General features: G+C 42.8%; 1 protein-coding gene across 3 annotated transcripts in view; it reads left to right on the forward strand.

The window, feature by feature from the left end:
- Nucleotides 1-22,274, forward strand: part of skor2 (SKI family transcriptional corepressor 2) — a 171,990-nt gene that overhangs the window by 149,084 nt on the left and 632 nt on the right. For all 3 annotated transcript variants that reach the window (XM_087994584.1, XM_087994589.1, XM_043716810.2), the window contains one exon: nucleotides 19,899-19,990. In XM_087994584.1, the coding sequence (XP_087850710.1) occupies nucleotides 19,899-19,961 (63 nt within the window). In that variant the 3' untranslated portion in view covers nucleotides 19,962-19,990. The remainder of the gene's footprint in view (nucleotides 1-19,898; nucleotides 19,991-22,274) is intronic.

Below are 22,274 nucleotides of genomic sequence, written 5' to 3' on the forward strand. Positions count from 1 at the left end.
TGCTCAGCTCCTCTGTTCATTTTATTTGTCTCAGTATCTGCCTACTTAGTCTATCAGTTGCCTAACCAGGATCAGTAATTCTCCTTCTAACAAAATACATACATGGTCCTTTGTCATACCAGTCAGTGTACAGCTGCAATATTTTCTAAATGCATCACATTGACATATCAGTTTAATGAATGACAGAGCTATTGCTATATTACAACAGACTGTATTTAAAAAAAAGACTTAGAGTCAAAGAATCATAGAGATGTACAGTAAGGAAACAGACTCTTCTGTCCAATTCGTCTATGCTGACCAGATATCCCAATTCAATCTAGTCCTACCTGCCAGCACCTGGCTCATATCCCTTCAAACCCTTCCTATTCATATACCCATCCAGATGCCTTTTAAATGTTGCAATTGGACTAGCTTCCACCACTTCCTCTGGCAGCTCATTCCATATACACACCACCCTCTGTGTGTAAAAATTGCCCCTTAGGTCTCTTTTATATCTTTCCCCTCTCACCTTAAACCTATGCCCTCTAGTTCTGGACTCCCCGACCCCAGGGAAAATACTTTGTCTATTTATCCTATCCATGTCCCTCATGATTTTATAAACCTCTTTAAGGTCTCCCCTCAGCCTCCAATGCTCCAGGGAAAACAGCCCCAGCCTATTCAACCTCTCCCTATAGCTCAAATCCTCCAACCCTGGTAAAATCCTTGTAAATCTTTTCTGAACCCATTTAAGTTTCACAACATCTTTCTGATAGGGAGAAGACCAGAATTGCATGCAGAATTCCAAAAGCTGCCTAACCAATATCCTGTACAGCCGTAAACGTGACCTCCCAACAACTGTACTCAATACTCTGACTAATAAAAGAAAGAATACCAAATGCCTTCTTCACTATCCTATCTACCTGCAACTCCACTTTCAAGGAGCTATGAACCTGCACTCCAAGGTCTCTTTGTTCAGCAACACTCCCTAGGACCTTACCATAAAGTGTACACGTTCTTCTAAGATTTGTTTTCCCAAAATGCAGTATCTTGCATTTATCTGAATTAAACTCCAACTTCCACTTCTCAGCCCATTGGCCCATCTGGTCAAGATCCCTTTGTAATATGAGATAACCTTCTTCGCTGTCCACCACACCTCCAGTTTTGGTGTCATCTGCAAACTTACTAACTATACCTCTTGTGCTCAGATCCAAATCATTTATATAAATGATGAAAAGTATTGGACCCAGCACCGATCCTTGTGACACTCCATTGGTCACAGGCCTCCAAGGTGAAAAACAACCCCCCACCACTACCCTCTGTCCTCTACCTTTGAGCCAGTTCTGTATCCAAATGGCTAGTTCTCCCTGTATTCCATGAGAGCTAATCTTGCTATTCAGTCTCCCATGGGGAACTTGTCGAACACCTTACTGAAGTCCATATAAATCACGTCTACCGCTCTGCCCTCATCAATCCTCTTTGTTACTTCTTCAAAAAACTCAATCAAGTTTGTGAGACATGATTTCCCATGCACAAAGCCATGTTGACTATCCCTAATCAGTCCTTGCCTTTCCAAATACATGTACATCCTGTCCCCCAGGATTCCCTCCAACAACTTGCCCACCACCGACGTCAGGCTCACTGGTCTATAGTTCCCTGGCTTGTCCTTACCACCTTTCCTTACCTAACCTCCAGTCTTCTGGCACCTCACCTGTGACTATCAATGTCACAAATATCTCAGCAAGAGGCCTCATTGGCTATAAAGTACTTTGGGGCATCTAGGCACTGCAGAAGGAGCAATACCAATCCAAGTTAGTCTCTCTTTTATTTATTTCCATTGTCGGTTTTGTCTCCACATATGACACTAGCCACACCAATGTTCCAATTTTGGTCCTCTTCAGTTACTGTATATTAAGACAGCTGGCATTAAATTAAATGTTATGAAGACACACTTTAGTGCACAGTCTCACTGATTTGAGCAATGTATTGGGAAATTGTGGAAAATATTACTACAATCTGTAATATATTCTGCCAATGAGTGAGGCTCGTTGGTGGGAGTACACTTCTGAGAAAATTTATCTTCTGGTAACTTTCTCATATTTTTAAAGTGGAACTTCAAAGTGGAACATTTGTGCGGAGGAATTGAAAACATTTTCCTTTCATTTCCATTCTGTCACTGGCTATCAATATCAAGCATTCCCAGAATAGGTATAGCTGAAGAGTTCCCAAAAGTAAAACCCTGCACAGTAATGTCCCATTCTCTATGGATTCCCCCAACCATCTGTAACTAGTCCACGAGGTATTATCATGAACAATGAGAGCTTTAGTTTATGGAATGTTGCTACTCAATCCGGAGGGCTTAAGGTTCTCAGCAGACATTGCCATAAGCCCACTTTTCTTGTTGATTGTGCTAAAACAATTCCATTTCCAACTCCTCTCATCCCATTCTTCTTACAGATTTTCTAGGTTTTAAATAAGACCATAAGACCATAAGACATAGGAGTGGAAGTAAGGCCATTCGGCCCATCAAGTCCACTCCGCCATTCAATCATGGCTGATGCGCATTTCAGCTCCACTTACCAGCGTTCTCCCCGTAGCCCTTAATTCCTCGAGACAACAAGAATCTATCAATCTCGGCCTTGAAGACATAATCTACCACCATTTCCACTTGCATTCTATATCTCTGTATCTAATCACAAATTCATCTGCCTCAGTAACTTTAGCTATGTTGTCTCTATCTACCTGTGATTATTAATATACATTCAAATAGCCTGTGTTTCAGACTTGGGATTCACTTGCTGGGGACAAGTGCCTGAGGGTTCTTTCCATTACCTTTCTTTTCATGTCTGAATACTTTTCCTCAAATGTAGTTCAGGAGCTTTCTTACATTGGAACCAGTGCCATTCACACCCATCAGACAGAAATGCCCTCACTGGTTATCAAGCCAATGTCCAGCACTGGCACTCTGCTTGCTGGAGCTGTCTGGACTGCAACCCAAATTTAACTCCTCTGAACCAGAGACAGGAATACTGCTACGAAAATAATATTCACTCTTTGGGTAAATCCTAAGTATTGCTTCAAAAGAAGGTGATATATTTGCAAGTTAGAACAAAAATTGCTGAAGATACTCAGCAGGTTTGGCAACACCTGTGGAAAGTGAAACAGTTTCAAGTCTGTGCTCTGTTATCAGAACCTTAAGGAAGTTTGACTCTTCGCTTCAGTGGGATTTCTGTTTATGTCTTCTGCCTTGTTAATTTTCAATGCTGTCTATTTTGCTCCTTGGGTTTGATCAGAAATCTACATTCCAGAATCCACGGTATCTCACTTCAAGATATTAGGAAGAATATATTTACCCAAAGAGTTTTAGAATAGTCGGCTAGGTAAAATGATCACAGGAGATATTTAAATATAGTTGGATCTTGAGTTTGCAGAATTTGGTTTATTAGACAAATTAGAGCTTATTAGAGCTTCAAGACCTATTCTCATCACTGATACATCTCATATTCGCCAGGTTTGAAATTAGCCCTGTACACCCGACATCAAGACCTGATAAGCCAAATATTTCTGCAACTAAAATCGAAGTTATCCTTTTGGCTCCTTCAGATATTTTATGCCCCTGTGACCAACTCATCAATCTCTCATCTCTGTGGCCTCAGGCTAAATCTTAATGTGCAGACCCTGGACATGCTGATTCTTACCTTCACTCTGAAGCTGAACCACCTGAAGGCTAGTAATACTTTAGCAGCTTCCATGCTTCTGTGCCCCACAAACTATAATTCTTCTGGTATGTTGTAGCTTGTGTTGTTATCCTACAGTGCACTATAAGGTCTGCATCACCTCCACGCCCACCCCCCCCCACCCCCCATCACTTCATCTATGCCAACTTCCATTGGCTTGCCATGCTCTATTGAACTGCTTTAATGACTCTTGTTCTAACCTCATATTCCCTGCATGGCATCACACCCCCTTCCATCTCAATATCACTAGATTACTTTGATGGCTCACTCATTTCTTTCCCTCACTGTTTGCTATTTCTTCTCACAGCCTCTAGGATCACCACCTCAATGTTTTTGCCATATGATCTCCCTCTCTACGAAAAGCTGTGTATCAGTCTGCTCCCAAACTACCGTCTTCCAGTTATGTCAGTGTAACTCAGTGAGAAGAAGCACTCTTGACACTGAATCAGAAATCTGTAGATTTCAGTCCTATCTAGACTCTTGAGTACAAAGGACTACACAGATAACCCAGTGCAGTACCGAAGGAGCGCTGCACTTCCAGAGATGACAAACCAAGTTTTTGTCTGAAATAGGAAATAACAACATAAGACAGGAGTAGGCTATTCAACGCTTCAAACCTGTTCCGCCATTCAGTTAGATCATTGATGATCTGTGGCCTCACTCCATAACCCTTAATACTTTTACTTAACAACAATTTATCTATCTCAGATCTGAAATTAACAACTAATTTAACATCAATTATCCTCTTAGGTAGAATTATAGAATCCTTATGGTGTGGAAGCAGGCCCTCCAATTCATCGAGTTTACACCAATCTTCCAATGAGCATCCCACCCAGACCCACTCCCCTACCCTATCCCTGTAACCCTGCATTTTCCATGGCTAGTCCATTTAGCCTGCGCATCCTTGGACACGATGGACAATTTAGCATGGCCAAACCATTTAATGTAAGGGAGCAGTGAAAGATCCAACGGCACTATGTCAAAGAAAAGCAGATGAGTTATTCCTGGAGTTGGGAACAATATTTGAATTAAAGTCACTGAAAATAGATTATTTGGTCCTTATCGCATTGTTGTTTGTGGGATTTTGCAGTGCTCAAATTGGCTACAAAAATACTTCATTATCAGTGAAAGCAATTGTGAAAGGCAACACATCACTTCTTCATTTGCCTCTTTCTCACTCCTGATTTGTAGTCACACTTTTTTTCCAGTGCTTTGTAAAGGTACCCTGAGATATGAGTGTGGGTACTCTTATAGAAAGGTAAATTACATTTGTAATTTAAAAGCTCCCAGGAAGGAAAGTAAATATCTCCCTCTAGTGGTAATCCCACAATTCTATTAAAGGAAAGGAAATACTTTGTAACTTGAAAGTCCCCTTATTGTCCATCCTAAAATTGTCCATCCTAATGGCTAAAAATGTGCGAATCACAAATTTTATTTATCTTTTTTCAGGAGGTAGGTGTTGCTGGCCAGGCCAGCATTCATTACCCACTGGTAATAGCTGTTGAGAAGTTGTGGTGAGTTGCCATATGAGTATTTAAATTGAAACATTGGCTCTTAAAGTTTCCCCTTGAAACTACTGTTTATTTTGGTGTCATCCAAAATGTATATATTGGGAAAGGAAAATAATTTCTTAAAAGGCCACTCACGTAAGTTGTTATAGATAAATGGATGTTTCATAAGGAAGTACAACATGGGTTTTACAAACATGATACCTGGTCTGCAGGGGTTAAGTTACAAGGAGAAATTGTACAACTTAGGCCTGTTTTCTCTAGAATTTAGGCAGTTGAGGGGTGACTGATCAAAGTCTTCAACAGGATAAGACAGGGTAGATAAAGATAAACCATTTCCACTGTTTGGGGATTCTAGAACCAGGGGCCATAGTCTGAAAATCAGGGCCAAACATTTCGGGGAGATGTTAGAAAACATTTCTAAACACAAAGAATGGCAAATGTTTGGAACTCACATCCATAAGTGGCAGTCGATGCAGGATCAGTTTTTAGTTTCAAGTCTGAGATAGATTTTTTTTTGTTAACCAGAGGTATTAAGGGATATGGGCTAAAGGCAGATATATGGAGTGAATCCACAGATCAGACATGATCTCATTGAATGGCTTGAGGGCTGAATGGCCTACTCCTGCTCCTATGATTGTAGAACATTGGTGAAGCTTTATGGTCAGTATGAATTTGTTCAGGGCGAATCATACTTAATTAACTTGCTGAAGTTTTTTGAGAGAGGTAGCAGAGAGGATTGATGAGGGTTGTTAATGTTCAGGTTGGAAGGGAACAGAATATTATTTACAGGAGAAAAAATTGCAAAAAGCTGCAGCACAAAGGGAGTTGGGGTCCTTGTGCACAAAACACAGAAAGCCAGCACACAGGTACAGCAGGTAATCAGGAATGTTAATGGAATGTTCACCTTTATTTCAATTTGGTGGAGTATAAGTGTAGGAAAGTCTTACTGCAACTGTACAAGGAGCTGGTAGGAACAGATCTGGACTATTGTGAGCAGTTTTGGTGTCCTTATTTAAGGAAATATATAATTTCATTGGAGACAGTTCAAAGAATGTTCACTAAGATGATCCTTGGTATGGAGGGATTGTCTTATGAGAAAGACTAAACAGGTTAGGACTCTACTCACTGAAGTTTAGAAGAATGAGAGGTCATTTCATTGAACCGTATAGGATTCTTAAGGAGTCGAGAGTGTAGTGTTGGAAAAGCACAGCAGATTAGGCAGCATCAGAGGAGCAGGAGAATCGATGTTTCGGGCATAAGCCTTCCTGATGAAGGGCTTATGCCCGAAACATCGATTCACCTGCTACTTGAATGCTGACTAACCTGCTGTGCTTTTCTAGCACTACACTCTCGACTCTGATCTCCAGCATCTGCAGTCCTCACTTTCTCTTTGGCTTCTTAAGGAGCTTGACAGGGTAAATGTAGTTACCCCCTCATGGGAGAGATTAGTGCCAGACTGTGTAGCTGCAGAATAAAGGGGTGTCAATTTAAGACTGAGATGAGGAGGAATTTCTTCTCTCAGAGGGTTGTGATTCTTTGGAACTCTTTGCTAAAGAGAGCTGTGGTGATAGAGTCTTTGTGTTTTTAAGGCTTAGATAGATTTTGATCAATAGGGGAATCAAGGGTTATGGAAAAAACACAGGAAGTGGACATGAGGAATGTCAGATCAGCCACGATCCTATTGAGTGATCAAGCAGGCTTTGAGGGCCAAACAACCCATTCCTGATCCTATTTCTTATGGTCTTATGGTGTACATGGACTTCTCTAAAGAAGTTCTAATGGTGTCGCAAAACAGGCTTTTGAGCAAAGTTAGAGCTCATGAAATAAAAGGGACAGCAGCAACGTGGATAGAATACAGGGAGCAAAGAATGATGGATGTTTTTCAGGCTGGTGGAATACTTGGACTGGAGTTTAATGGAGGGTCAGTGTTAGAACCTTTGCCTTTCCTAATACCTGTCTATGATTGAGTCTTGGAGTATAGGGCACAATTACAAATTTTGCAGATAATTCACAACCTGGAAGCAATGTGAGAAGGATGTAGGAGAATAGATACCAGATGAAGTTTAATGTGGAGAAGTGTGATGCATTTTGGTTTGAAGAATATAGAGAGACAGTATGAAATGAAAGGTACAATCCTACAAGGAGTGCAGGTGCAGAGGTGTTTTGTTTTATTCATGCATGGGAAGTGGGTGGCAATGGCCAGGCCAGCATTTATTGCCCATCTCTAATTGGCCAGAGTGCAGTTAACAGTCATAGAACATAGAACATAGAACATAGAAGAATACAGCGCAGTACAGGCCCTTTGGCCCTTGATGTTGCGCCGATCCAAGCCCACCTAACCTATACTAACCCACTATCCTCCATATACCTATCCAATGCCCGCTTAAATGCCCATAAAGAGGGAGAGTCCACCACTGCTACTGGCAGGGCATTCCATGAACTTACGACTCGCTGAGTGAAGAACCTACCCCTAACTTCAGTCCTATATCTACCCCCCCTTAATTTAAAGCTATGCCCCCTTGTAATACCCGACTCCATACGCGGGAAAAGGTTCACACTGTCAACCCTATCTAACCCCCTAATCATCTTGTACACCTCAATCAAGTCACCCCTAAACCTTCTTTTCTCTAATGAAAACAGCCCCAAGTGTCTCAGTCTTTCCTCATACGATCTTCCTTCCATACCAGGCAACATCCTGGTAAACCTCCTCTGCACCCGTTCCAGTGCCTCCGCATCCTTCCTATAGTATGGCGACCAAAACTGCACACAATATTCCAGATGCAGCCGCACCAGAGTCTTATACAACTGCATCATGACCTCAGGACTCCGGAACTCAATTCCTCTACCAATAAAAGCCAGTACGCCATATGCCTTCCTCACCGCACTATTTACCTGGGTGGCAACTTTCAGAGATCTGTGTACATGGACACCAAGATCCCTCTGCTCATCCACACTACCAAGTATCCGACCATTAGCCCAGTACCCCATCTTTTTGTTATTCTTCCCAAAGTGAATCACCTCACACTTAGCTACATTGAATTCCATTTGCCACCTTTCTGCCCAGCTCTGCAGCTTCTCTATATCCTGCTGTAACCTGCCACATCCTTCCTCACTGTCAACAACTTCTCCGACTTTCGTATCATCCGCAAACTTGCTCACCCAACCTTCTAACCCCTCTTCCAGGTCATTTATAAAAATGACAAACAGCAATGGTCCCAAAACAGATCCTTGCGGAACACCGCTAGTGACGGCACTCCATGAAGAAACTTTGCCATCAACTAGTACCCTCTGTCTTCTTCCATCCAGCCAATTCCTAATCCAAACCTCCAACTCACCCTCAATGCCGTATTTTCTGCAGTAGCCTACCAATCACATTGCTGTGGGTCTGGAGTCATGTATAGACCAGACCAGGTAAGGATGACAGTTTCCTTCCCTAAAGGACATTAGTGAACCAGCTGGACTTTTCCAACAATTGACAATGGTTTTACAGTCATCATTAGATTGCTAATTCCAGATTTTTAATGAATTCAGCATCCACCATCTGCCATCCAGGGACTTAAACCCAGGACCCCAGAACATTAGCTGAGTTTCTGGATTAATAATCAAGCAAGAATACCACTAGGCCATTGACTCCCATTAGAAGGTGTGTAAGAATGTATATATCAATAAAGGTGACAAGATAGGTTGAGCAAGCAGTTAATAAAGCATATTGTGACCTCAGCATTATTAATATGGGTGTGGAGCACAAAATCAGATATTTTGTAAAACCTGCTTTAGATAATAGCTAGACCTCAGCTGGAATATTGCCTCCAGTTCTGGATGCCACACTTTAGGAAAAATGTTAAGGGCATTGGAGAGAGTACAGAAGAGGTTTACGAGAATGAACATAGAATAGCACAACCCAGGAACAGGCTCTTCGGCCCACCATGTCTATGCCGACCATGATGTCATTTTAAACCTATCCCATCTGCCTACAGATGGTCGATATCCTCCCATACCCTGCTTTTTCATACGTCTGTCTAAATGTCTCTTAAACATTGTGATCACATCTGCTTCTATTACCTTTCCTGGCAGCATGTTTTAACAACTTACCACCCTCAGGATACGAAACCTGCCTTTCAACATCTCCTTTAAACTTTCCAGCTCTCAACTTAAACCTATGCACCCTAGTACTTGAAATTTCCATTCTGAGAAAGAGACTCTGACTATCCATGCCTCTCATAATTTTATATACTTCTAATAAGTGGTCTCCCAGCCTCTGACACTCCAACAAAAATAATCCAAGTTTGTCTAACGTCTCCTTATAACTACAACACTCCAATCCAGGCAACACCCAGTAAACTTCTTTTGCACCCTCTTCAAAGTCCCCACATCCTTCCTGTTGTGTGGCAACCAGAACTGTACACAAAACTCCAAAAATGACCTAACCAAAGTTTTATTCAGCAATATGATTTGATAACTTTTAAACTCAGTGCCCTTACTGATAAAAGCAAGCATGCTGTACACCTTCTTTATCACAGTATCTACTTGTGCTGCCGTTTTCAGGGAGCTATGGACTTGCATCTGTGTATCAATGCTCCTAAGGGTCCTGCCATTTACTGTGTACTCAGGGAGCTATGGACTTGCATCTGTGTATCAATGCTCCCAGGGGTCCTGCCATTTACTGTGTACTTTCCTCTTGCCATTTGATCTCCCAAATGCATCACCTCACACTTATCCAGATTAAACTTCATCTGCCATTTCTCCACCCAATTTTCCAACTGATGTATGTCATGCTGTATCCTTTGACAACCTTCTTCACTATCCACACTTCTACAAATCATCATGTTGTCTACAAATGTACAACCTAGAATTTCATACAAATAATTTATATATTTACAAATAACAGTGGTCCCTTTGAGCCCTTCTCATTCTTTGTTTCAGGATTGAGGAATTTAAGTTCTAAAAATGGATTAGAAAAGATGAGACTGTTTGCCTTGGAAAACAGAAAGCTTCAGGGAAGATCTGAATGAAGTATTGAAGATGAACAATTTCATAAACTTTTTCACATAACCAGTGATTTGGTTCTGGAATGCAGTGCCTGAAATTGTGCTGCCGGGGTGAAAACATACAAAAGGAAATTAGGCAATTGTTTGATGAAGTACAATGAGTAGGTTACAGGGAACAGAGAATGGCATTAGAGCAAAATGGACATTTGGAGAGCTGCACAGATGTAGTGGACTAATGGACCTTTTTCTGTGCTATAAGAATTCTCTGATTTTGTGATTGTAACAAACAGTCAGCAGCAGGGTTTTTGCTGTGAGGAAACAGGTGAAAGCTGTGTTTCACATTTCGTAGACATACCATATTCCTGGTGAGAATTTCAAATTCTACACACTTCCACCAAATGTTCCGCAGTGGTTCCATCAATTCTAGTTGTATCTTTAAATATGGTTTTTGTAAAATGATAGCTCCAGAGTTAAACCATATGAAGAATATGTTACATTTATGTAGCATTTTCAGAAGTCTCACAAACTGTTTCACATTCAATGAATTGATTTCAATGTGTTTTCACTGTTTTTATGTCAGTGTAAATGTGCTAACTGTTTCGCATGTGGTGATATCCAACAGACAGCAAAGAAATGACCGATCAGTCCATCTTCTTTTTATGGCAATACTCTGCCAGTTTATGTGGAATATCCTGCTCTTCCCTGAATACTGCTTTGTGACTGTTAATGTCTGTTGAAGCATCGAGAGTAGACAACAGCCGCAGTTTCATCTTAGTCATGAAAGCTCAAACAATGCAACACTTCTTTTTGCACAGTTAAATGTCAAACTAGTGCACATGCTCATTCCCGAAAATGGGGCTTGAACTCACACCTGAACTTAAAAAAGAATGTGCTCAAAGATTTCTTTCATTCTTTTTGCCAATACATAACAATGAGCTCCTGTTAAAGAAACTCTGTATGGATTGGGGTTGTGACAATGCTATGGCACACTCTTGGGCTTAAAGTATTTCAATTCCTATTTTGCAATTTCATTCAGTACTTTTTAGGCTCTTGAGTGAATGACAATCCTTTGTTGCATTCTGCAAAGCGATATAGACCATTCCAAAGCTGGTTTCACGAACATACCACTTTGTGTTCTATTAAGCCACAGTGGCTCAGTGATTAGCACTGCTGCCTCACAGTGCCAGGGACCTGGATTGATTCTAGCCTCGGGCAACTGTCTATGTGGAGTTTGCATGTTCTCCCCGTGCCTACATGTGTTTCCTCCGGGTGCTCTGAGTTCCTCCCACAGTTCAAACATATGCAAGTTATGTGGATTGGCCATGATAAATTATCCATAGTGTTCAGGGATCTGTAGGTTAGATGCACCAGCCATGGGAAAAATAGAGGTACAGAGATAGAGTAGGGGAATAAGTCTGGGTTGGATGCACTTCAGAGGGTTGGTGTAGACTTGTTGGGACGAATGGCTTGTTTCCACACTGGGGATTCTATATTTTAAAATAAAAGCCACATAGAATGGAGAGCTTTCCAGTTCAGGTATGTTTCTCTGCTGGACTGGCTGCTCTTTTCTGAGATAACTGCAATATTCTCTGATTAAAAGAGATAAAATCAGCCACCATTCCCACTCTTGCTAGTGGTCAAGTGGGTGAAAGCATGCCTTTGTGGACATTCAGGAAGCACAGGATTTGACTTGGTGTAACTGGTTACTGTCGATATTGAACTTGCTAGCTCATGCTGCCAGGGTTCATGTGTGAATCACTGGATGGGCTACATAGAATCTAACAAATTACCATCTTGTCTCAGGGGAGGATTTTTATTATACTGTCAGCTTCTCTGACCTTACTTCAAATTCTTCAGCCAATGCACAGGTGGAATCATAATTCTTTTCTTTGTTTCATGGGGAATGCTAAACTAAAATGCTCAGCCTGCAGAATACCATAATTACTGGGTTCCTATCCGAGAACTGGAGCAAGAAGCAAAAATGCCTTTGATTGGAACAGACGAATGAAACTGGTCACCTCTGTGATTTCAGGAAGTGACTGAGGGATATAGATTGTAAAGTGTTAACCTCTTGCGCTAACTGGGCCCTGGAAATGACTTGATTGATGTTTGTACTCCAGTCTTACTTAACTTAGACTGATGAGCAATGGATGTCTATTTTGTGACCCCCACAACTTCCTTCCCAACAGAACAGCAATATAGCCAGAAGCCCTCAAACAAATGGTGTGTGTGTGTGTGTGTGTATGGGGGAGGTGCGGGAGCAGCGTTGTATAGTGGCGTTGAAGCCAACTAAGTAAGGCCAGTACCTGGGGACAGTTTTGATATTTGTCACATTTCGGGGGGCTGTCCTGCATCCCTACAAGGGTTCATTTGAACTCCTAAAAGTTTTCTTAGTGCCCATGGATTTGCTGAAGAATCCTGATCACATCACTGACTTATTTCAAAAGGGAGCAGACAATGATTATTAAGTCTCTAGGATCAGTTGCTGAACAGATTGGTCACAGACCATCCAAAATCAGGCTCCACATTTTGTCCCCCAAATGAAAAAAGTTTTGGGACAATCCCCATCCATTATGCGGAACACAACAAAGGGTTAACATTCAATTAAGTTCTAACAGCTGAAATCTGAAAATGTGCTTTTACAAGTGATTTTTACAGTTAGAAACCAAGTTGTGAAGACAGTACAGGACCCAGTAATTATGATATTCTGCAGTCTGAGCATTTTAGTTTAGCATTCCCCATGGAACAAAGAAAAGAATTATGATTCCACCTGTGCATTGGCTGAAGAATTTGAAGTAAGGTCAGAGAAGCTGACAGTATAATAAAAATCCTCCCCTGAGACAAGATGGTAATTTGTTAGATTCTATGTAGCCCATCCAGTGATTCACACATGAACCCTGGCAGCATGAGCTAGCAAGTTCAATATCGACAGTAACCAGTTACACCAAGTCAAATCCTGTGCTTCCTGAATGTCCACAAAGGCATGCCTTCACCCACTTGACCACTAGCAAGAGTGGGAATGGTGGCTGATTTTATCTCTTTTAATCAGAGAATATTGCAGTTATCTCAGAAAAGAGCAGCCAGTCCAGCAGAGAAACATACCTGAACTGGGAAGCTCTCCATTCTACATGGCTTTTATTTTAAAATATAGAATCCCCAGTGTGGAAACAAGCCATTCGTCCCAACAAGTTTACACCAATCCTGTGAAGTGCATCCAACCCAGACCTATCCCCTTACTCCATCTCTGTAACTATTTCTCCCATGGCTGGTGCATCTAACCTACAGATCCCTGAAACTATGGATAATTGATCATGGCTAATCCACCTAACTTGCCCATGTTTGAACTGTGGGAGGAACTCAGTGAGTTCACAGTTAAGGTTGAATATCGATAAAGAGTAAAAGACAAAATGAGGTAAGGCAAGAAGGGACAATTAGGTAACATCATGCTTTGGTTTTTAAAAATGCACAAAAGGAACTGGGGGAGAAGAGAATTTCCACATGAGATCCTGGAAAAGATTTGATTATTGTTTTCATTTTCTATTTATTTCTCTTTGCATGCTATATGTCCTTTTAAAGTGTTTTTACATTTACACCTTAAGTAAGTTAGCTTGTCAACAAGCGTTCCTATGATCTGCTGTCAGTATTTAGGTAACAAAAATTAGTTCCCTTTACTGACAGCAGAACCGCAGCCCAGGGAAACACTGTACAAAGTGTTTAACACACCATTAGATGATCGAAAGATCTGCTTTATAAAATATGATTTATTATTGCAGAGGTTCAGTCCAGTAGAAACCTAAATAACTTTAGGGGGTGGCACGGTGGCTCAGTAGTTAGCACTGCTGCCTCACAACGCCAGGGACCCCAGCCTCAGGTGACCTTCTGTGTGGAGTTTGTACATTCTTCCTGAGTCTGTGCAGGTTTCCATCAGCTGCTCTGATTTTTTTCCCACAGTCCAAAGATGTGCAGGTTAGATCGATTGCCATGGTAAGTTGCCCTCAAGATTAGAGTGGTGCTGGAAAAGCACAGCAGGTCAGGCAGCATCTGAGGAGCAGGAAAATTTATGTTTCTTGATGAAATTCCTGATGAAAGGCTTTTGCCCGAAACGTTGATTTTCCTGCTCCTCGAATGCTGCCTGACCAGCTGTGCTTTTCCAACACCACTCTAATCTTGACTCTAATCTCCAGCATCTGCAGTACCCACTTTCGCCATGGTAAATTGCCTGCCCCACCCCTATCTGTGTTCCGCAGAGACCATTCCCTCCATGACTCTCATTAGGTCCGCGCTCCCCACCAACCCACCCTCTACACCTGGCACTTTCCATTGCACCCACACGAGGTGTAAAACCTGTGCCCACACCTCCCCTCTCACCTCCGTCCAAGGCCCTAAAGGATCATTTAAAAGCTGGCAGAGATTTTCTTGAACATCCTCCCACCTCACTTAGTGTGTCCATTGCTCTTGATGTGGTCTGCTCTACATTGGGGAAACAGGGCGGCAACTCGCAGAGCAGTTCAGGGAACATCTCTGGTCTGCACGCACCAAACAACCCAAATACCCTGTGGCTGATCACTTCAACTCCCCCAAGGACATGCAAATCCTTGTCCACCACCAAAACAAAGCCACCTGCCAACTGGAGGAAGAAGACCTCATCTTTTGCCTTGGGACCCTATAACCATATAGCATCATTGACTTCACCAATTTCCAAGTTTCCCTTATTCTAGATCCAAACTTCCAACTTGGCACCACCCTCTTGACCTAACATATCTGTCCATCTTCCTTCCTACCTGTCCACTCCACCCTCCCCACCAACCTATCATTATCACTTCCTACAACCATTGCACCTGCCTTCCCCCCAGCCTCCCCCCCACCTCCTTTTTTATCTCTCAGCCCCCTTTCCTCTCCACATCCCTGATGAAGGGCTAATGGTGACTCTTCTGCCCCTCAGATGCTGCTTGACCTGCTGTGCGTTTTCCAGCACCACAATTTTCGACTTGACTCTCCAGCATCTGCAGTCATCACTTTCTCCATAGTTCCCAGGGAAATGCAGCTGAGGTGTATTAGCCATGGGAAATGCAGGGTCACACAGATAGGGTAGGGGGTAGGATGCTCTTCGGAGGGTTGGTAAGGACTCGATGGGTTGGATAGCTTACTTTGACACTGTAGGGATTCTACGAACCTGCATTCTCTCAAACATTGGAACAACATTTGGCCCATTTTAAGTGGGAATATACAGAGGGACAAGAGTACATTATTCAGTCTCTTCAACCTATTCCAACATTCAATAAAATCATGGATGTTCTGTCATTTAACTCCATTAATCTGTCTTTGATGGGTATCCCTTCCCTAATGATATTCTGCCAACTGCAGTCTTGACAAATTCAATTGACCCACATGCACAGACTGCTGGGGGAGAGAATCTCACGTAACCAGTATTTTTTGAGTGAAAAGGCATTTGTGATTTCACTCCCAAAGGCCCTAGCTCTAATTTTGTCTTCTTTTGTTCTGCTTCCCACACCAGAGACAAAAGCTTTTTTTCTGAATCAACTCATTCAAATTCTTTTATCGTTTTAAACACCTCAATTAAATTACATCCCAACATTCTAAACAGTATAATACAAGGTAGGTTTGTGCAAGCTGTCTTCCTAATTTCAGCCGCTCGGTTCCAAGTATCATTCCCGAGAAACTGTGCTGCGTCTCCTTCATATATGTTCCTGTTCTGTGACATTCACAATTCAGTATTCACAACTGGTTTCTGACCAAGTGAAAGCAAATTCCACCCCCACCTCTCAACCCCATTGGGATAATGCCTGACCTTCTATTCGCTTTTCTGAATACTATTTGTACTTTACAATAATTTATGTACATGGGCACCTGAATTCCTTTACTCCTCCTTTAGTTGAATGGGTGCCTTGTGTATCAGCATGAAATGGCACTTGATACTTATTATTCACCCCAATTAATGGAGCTGGATATTATCCAGGGAGCTTAAATGTCGGGGACAAAAACAGAAATTGCTGGGAAAACTCAGCAAGTCTGGCAGCATCTGTGGAGAGAAAGCGTGTTAACGTTTCGGATCCATTGACCCTTCTTCAGAAATGCGGGGGAGTCGGGGACAGAATCATTACAACCTGTTTTCTATTACTACCTGAACTAATTTGTCCCTCATCCACCTAGTCTCGCACCACTATGAAAGTATTCCAATTTTCCTTTCTTAGACCCATAATGGCTGGCCTCATGCCATTTGCAGCATTTCTCCTAGCCAATCAGTCAAAACATTACTTGTCACATTGTCAAAATACTTTCCCACCCTACTCTCTGAGCCTTATCTCCCAATCAGTCATCAACTCATCACAGTTAAAAATCACTCAACACCAGGTTATAGTCCAACAGGTTTATTTGGGAAGCACTAACTTTCAGAGCGCTGCTCCTCACCAGGTGGTTGTGGAGGTTAAGATTATGTTCACAGAATAGCCAAAGGAGTCCAGTGTCACAGAAATGTGATACAGCAAACAATCTTAGATTCAAACTTTCATCATTAATAATGGGATATGCTGGTTTCTATTCTTCGATATGTAAATTCCAGAACTTCTTTTAAATTACATTCTCAAGATAACTCAGCATTTTAAACAATAGGTGTGAAGTCTGTCTGTGTCCCAATGCTATGTCAGACTGATAAGCCCTCTCTATAGTTTTACAGAGTTTTATATGGATTTATGCAGTTTTTGAGCAAAATAAAATGTAATTCTGCAAAAACAAATTCACCCCATAAGCTTATATGTGTGTGCATGTGAGTGTGTGCATGTGGGTGTGACTACATGTGATAGAACATGTGTGTATATTTTCCTCGGATGGTGATGGCTAGCACAAGAGGACATAACTTTAAATTGAGGGGTGATAGATATAGTACAGGCATAGAGGTAGTTTCTTTACTCAGAGAGTAGTAGGGGCATGGAACGCACTGCCTGCGACAGTAGTAGACTCACCAACTTTAAGGGTATTTAAATGGTCATTGGATAAACATATAGGTGAAAAGGGAATAGTGTAAGATAGATGAATTTCAGATTGGTTCCATGGGTCGATGCAACATTGAGGGCTGAAGGGCCTGTACTGCGCTGTAATGCTCTATGTTCTATGTTTTATGTATGTGTGTAAGCTTGATTAAGTATGTGTGTGAGTGTGATGGGGTATGTGTGAGAGGGTGCTTGTGTTGGTGTGAGCGTGGGGGGTGTATGTGTATGCATATGAGAGAAAGCTTGTGTATGAAGGTGTGTGTGTCTGTCAGTCTCTCTGTCTGACAGTCTGTCTGTCTGGCTGTCTGTCTGTCTGTGTGTGCATTGTATAGTGGGGTCACTTTTGGTGTGACATAAACCCAAGGTCCCAGTTGAGGCTATTCCCATGGGTATCGAACTTTGCTATCAGATTCTGCTCAGCTTGTCCCGAAATCCACCCAACTCAGAGGGAACACTCCTGTCTGTTAATTGTTGTGCTGTGTCATTCATCCATTGGCGTAGTGTCTGGTCGCACCAAGGTACTATGCCTCAGGACATCCTTACCTGTAGCTTATGAAATAGACCACGTTGGCCGAGTCACATGAGACGCGTATATGATGAGAGGCGTAATGGTGTTACCTGTGTCGATACTCTGACATGTCTTGCAGTGGCTGCTGTGGCAGGGTCGTACGGCGTTGTCCTGAAGGCTGGGCAGTTTGCTACAGATCGTGATTTGTTTGAAGTTTGTTGGTTATTTAAAGGCGAGAGGTGGAGGAGCAGGGAAACTACACAGTGATATCAACAAGTTTCATCCCATCAGACTTACCATGCATTACTCTTTAGTGTCCGTCTCATTCTTGGATACATGCATCTCCATCAAAGAAGGGCACCTCAGCACCTTACTGTACCACAAACCTACCATTAACCTCACAATGCTGCACGTCTCCAGCTTCTACCCAAATATATTAAGACAGCCATCCCCTACAGACAAGCCCTATGCATACACAGGGTCTGTTCGGATGAGGCAGAACGTGACGGACACTTGAAAGTGCTCAAGGATGACCCCCAAAACAACAGGGTACGATGATCAACTCATCAACCGCCAGTTCCGATGTGCCACAGCAAGAAACCATAATGACCTCCTCAGGAGACAGACACAGGCTGCAACTGACAGGGTAGCCTTCATTGTCCAGCACTTCCCAGGAGCCGAACAACTTCACCATGTTCTACGCGGCCTGCAACACATTATCAATGAAGATGAGCACCTCACCAAGACCTTCTCTGCGCCTCCACCTCTCGCCTTTAAACAACCACTAAACCTTAAACAGATCATGATTTGTAGCAAACTGCCCAGCCTTCAGGACAACAACACCGTACAACCATGCCACAGCAGCTACTGCAAGACGTATCAGAATATCGATACTGCTAACACCATTACATATGGGGACACCTCCCACCATTATGTGGCGAGTACTCATGTGACTCGGCCAACGTGGTCTATCTGATAAGCTACAGGCAAGGAAGCCCTGAGGCATGGTACATTGGTGAGACAGAACAGGCACTATGGCAACGGATGAATGGGCACCGCACAATGATCACCAGACAGGAGTGTTCCCTCCCAGTCGGGGAACACTTCATTGGTCCAGGACATTTGGCCTCGGACCTTCAGGTGACCATCCTCCAAGGCGGACGTTGGGACAAGCAACAACGCAGAGTGGCTGAGCAGAAGCTGGTAGCAAAGTTCAGTACCCATGGGAATGGCCTCAATGAGGACCTTGAGTTCATGTCATACTAGAGGTGGCCCCATGCATGACACAAACATGTGTGCACGCACACACACACATACACACACACACAGACCCTCACTCATACACAAGCACTCTCTCATGTGCACACACATATACACACCCCCCTCACACACATACTACACACATGCACATACATACATACATACATACTGTACATACACCCTCTATCATGTGCACTCACACCCACACGCACATACTCACATGCACACTCAATCTGTTGCTCCGACATGGACACACATATGAGCTTATGGGGTGAATTTGTTTCTGCAGAATTACATTTTCTTTTGCACAAAAACTGCAAGAATCCATTTACAACTCTGTAAAACTGTACAGAGGGTTTGTCAGTCTGACATAGCATTGGGGCACAAACAGACTTCACACCTATTGTTTAAAAACCTGTGATATCTGGAGAATGTACTTTAAAAGAAGTTTTGGGATTTATATATTAAAGAACAGAAACCAGCATATTCCATTATTAAAGATGAAAGTTTGAATCTAAGATTGTTGACTGTATCACATCTCCGTGACACTGGACTCCTTTGGCTATAAATTCTGTGAACATGATCTCAACCTCCACAACCACCTAGTGAAGGAGCAGCGCTCCAAAAGCTAGTGCTTCCAAATAAACCTAATGGATTATAACCTGGTGTTGTGTGATTTTTAACTTTGTCCATCCCAGTCCAACACTGGCACATCCAAGCATGGCAACTCAGCACAAGTTTACCTCCAATTCTATGCAGTCTCAGTGTTCACACCATCTCCTGTGATGAAATGGCTTTTCAAAGTCCATTTAGACAACATAAATAGTCATACCCTTTCTTGTTGGTGACCTCCCCATTATCTTGTGCTCTAATTCATCGTCTGTCTCCCTCTCTCTCTCCCATTCTTTCAGATTCCATATGCAGCAAGCCTGATGAGGAAAGAAAGACTCAGCACACAGATGAATAAAAGCTAAACAATTCATGAACAGGACTGAAGCTTTGGGTTAGTACATGTGGCTAAATTCATGTTGTGAACACATTACAAGAGGGAAATTAATAAGGTTTGAGAGGAACATTTCACAGTGACCATTTGGAGGGAGCACTGGGAGAGAGAGAAGGAATATAGTGAGAAGATTTTCATCCTGATATTGAAAGTGCTCAGCACTGTGCACCAACCTATACCTGTGAGTAAAAATCTGTCATGGCCTGTTTATATGTGTAATTGGTGGAGTGCTACCAAAGCATGACAAAAAAAGGTTCAATGTTGTCCCAAAAATGGACCTTGCATTTCAATTCAGCATTTGCAGCAAGCAACCGGCCATGCGTACCCATGTGATCTAATTGAATTTGGGTCATTGTCTCTTCAGTGGGATCCCTGGCATAGGTCCTGGAAATGGGTTGGGGTAGGAGAAGAACTAGAGAGAGTTTGTGATCACAGACTGATGGTTTGTCTCAGGATGTGAGGTAAGCATAATTTGTACTTTATGGTGGTGGTTGCTTGGGCACATTAATTTCAACAAAGCCCAAGTTCCGCTGGCTCACCAGCCTTCTTTATATCAGGTTCTGTTGAAATGTTCTTCAAGTAGCCTCTTATTCACATCTGCCTCTCCATTAACTTAATTTAATTGAAAACTATGACCTTTGTATGGTATGACCCACCTGTACTGTACGCAAACAAAACTTTTCACTGTAGCTAAGTACATGTGACAATAATACATCATAGGATCCCTACAGTGTGGAAACAGGCCCTTCGGCCCAAGAAGTCCACACCGACCTTCTGAAGAGTAACCCACTCTACATTTATCCCCTAGAGAAAGTGAGGACTGCAGATGCTGGAAATCAGAGTCAAGAGTGTAATGCTGGAAAAGCACAGCAGGTCAGGCAGCATCCGAGGAGCAGCAGAAACGATGTTTCGGGCACAAGCCCTTCATCAGGAAACCTGAAATGTCAATTCTCCTGCTTCTTGGATGCTGTCTGACCTGTTGTGCTTTTCCAACACCACACTCTCAACTAAATTTAACCCCTGACTAATGCACCCAACCTTCACATCCCTGAACACTGTGGGCAATTTGGTTTGGCCAATTCACCTAACTTGCACATGTTTGGATTTTGGGATGAAACCGGAGCAACCACAGGAAACCCACACAGACACAGGGAGAACATGCAAACTCTACACAGACAGTCACCCGAGGTTGGAGTCAAACCCAGGTCCCTGGTGCTGTGAGACAGCAGTACTAAGCACTGAGCCACCGTGCCATCCCAAATCAAATCAAATCCAAAAATTCTGCTACCCTTGTCCTGACTTGCACTAAATTCCATTTGTCCATTGCCCCTGTAATTGCTCAGTTTCCTGGCTCACTTGTACATCAATTTTAACATTTAGATTAGATTAGATTACAGTGTGGAAACAGGCCCTTCGGCCCAACAAGTCCACACCGACCCGCCGAAGCGAAACCCACCCATACCCCTACATTTACCCCTTATCTAACACTACGGGCAATTTAGTACGGCCAATTCACCTGACCCTGCACATCTTTTGGATTGTGGGAGGAAACCGGAGCACCCGGAGGAAACCCACGCAGACACGGGGAGAACGTGCAAACTCCACACAGTCAGTCGCCTGAGGCGGGAATTGAACCCGGGTCTCTGGCGCTGTGAGGCAGCAGTGCTAACCACTGTGCCACCGTGCCGCCCACTACCGCCGTGCCGCCCACATTTATATGCTGGTTTGCAAATTTCTTCGAGCATCTAACTCTAACTACCTCTTTCCATTATCCATTCCTATAACTGTACAAGAACTCTCATTCACCCTCACTTCTTTTGATTTACAAATAGTGAACAGACCTTCAATCATCAGTCCTGTAAACTCCCCAGTGTTGTCTCTAAATTTTAGGCCTACTCCACCCCTCCCTTTAAAAGCTGTGCCTTTGACAGTTATTTTGTAATTAGATTAGCTTAGTTACAGTGTGGAAACAGGCCCTTTGGCCCAACAAGTCCACACCAACCCCCCGAAGCGCAATCCACCCAGACCCATTCCCCTACATTTACCTCTTCACCTAACACTACGGGCAATATAGCATGGCCAATTCACCTAACCTGCACATTTTTGGATTGTGGGAGGAAACCGGAGCACCCGGAGGAAACCCGCACAGACACGGGGAGAATATGCAAACTCCACACAGAGAGTCGCCTGAGGTGGGAATTGAACCCTGGTCTCTGGTGCTGTAAGGCAGCAGTGCTAACCACTGTGCCACCATGCCACCCATTTATCTTCATCTACTTCTTCA

The sequence above is a fragment of the Chiloscyllium plagiosum genome, unplaced genomic scaffold (genome assembly GCF_037043375.1).
Source record: "Chiloscyllium plagiosum isolate Xiang-an unplaced genomic scaffold, Cpla_swu_hap1 HiC_scaffold_1, whole genome shotgun sequence".
NCBI classification, from domain to species: domain Eukaryota; kingdom Metazoa; phylum Chordata; class Chondrichthyes; order Orectolobiformes; family Hemiscylliidae; genus Chiloscyllium; species Chiloscyllium plagiosum.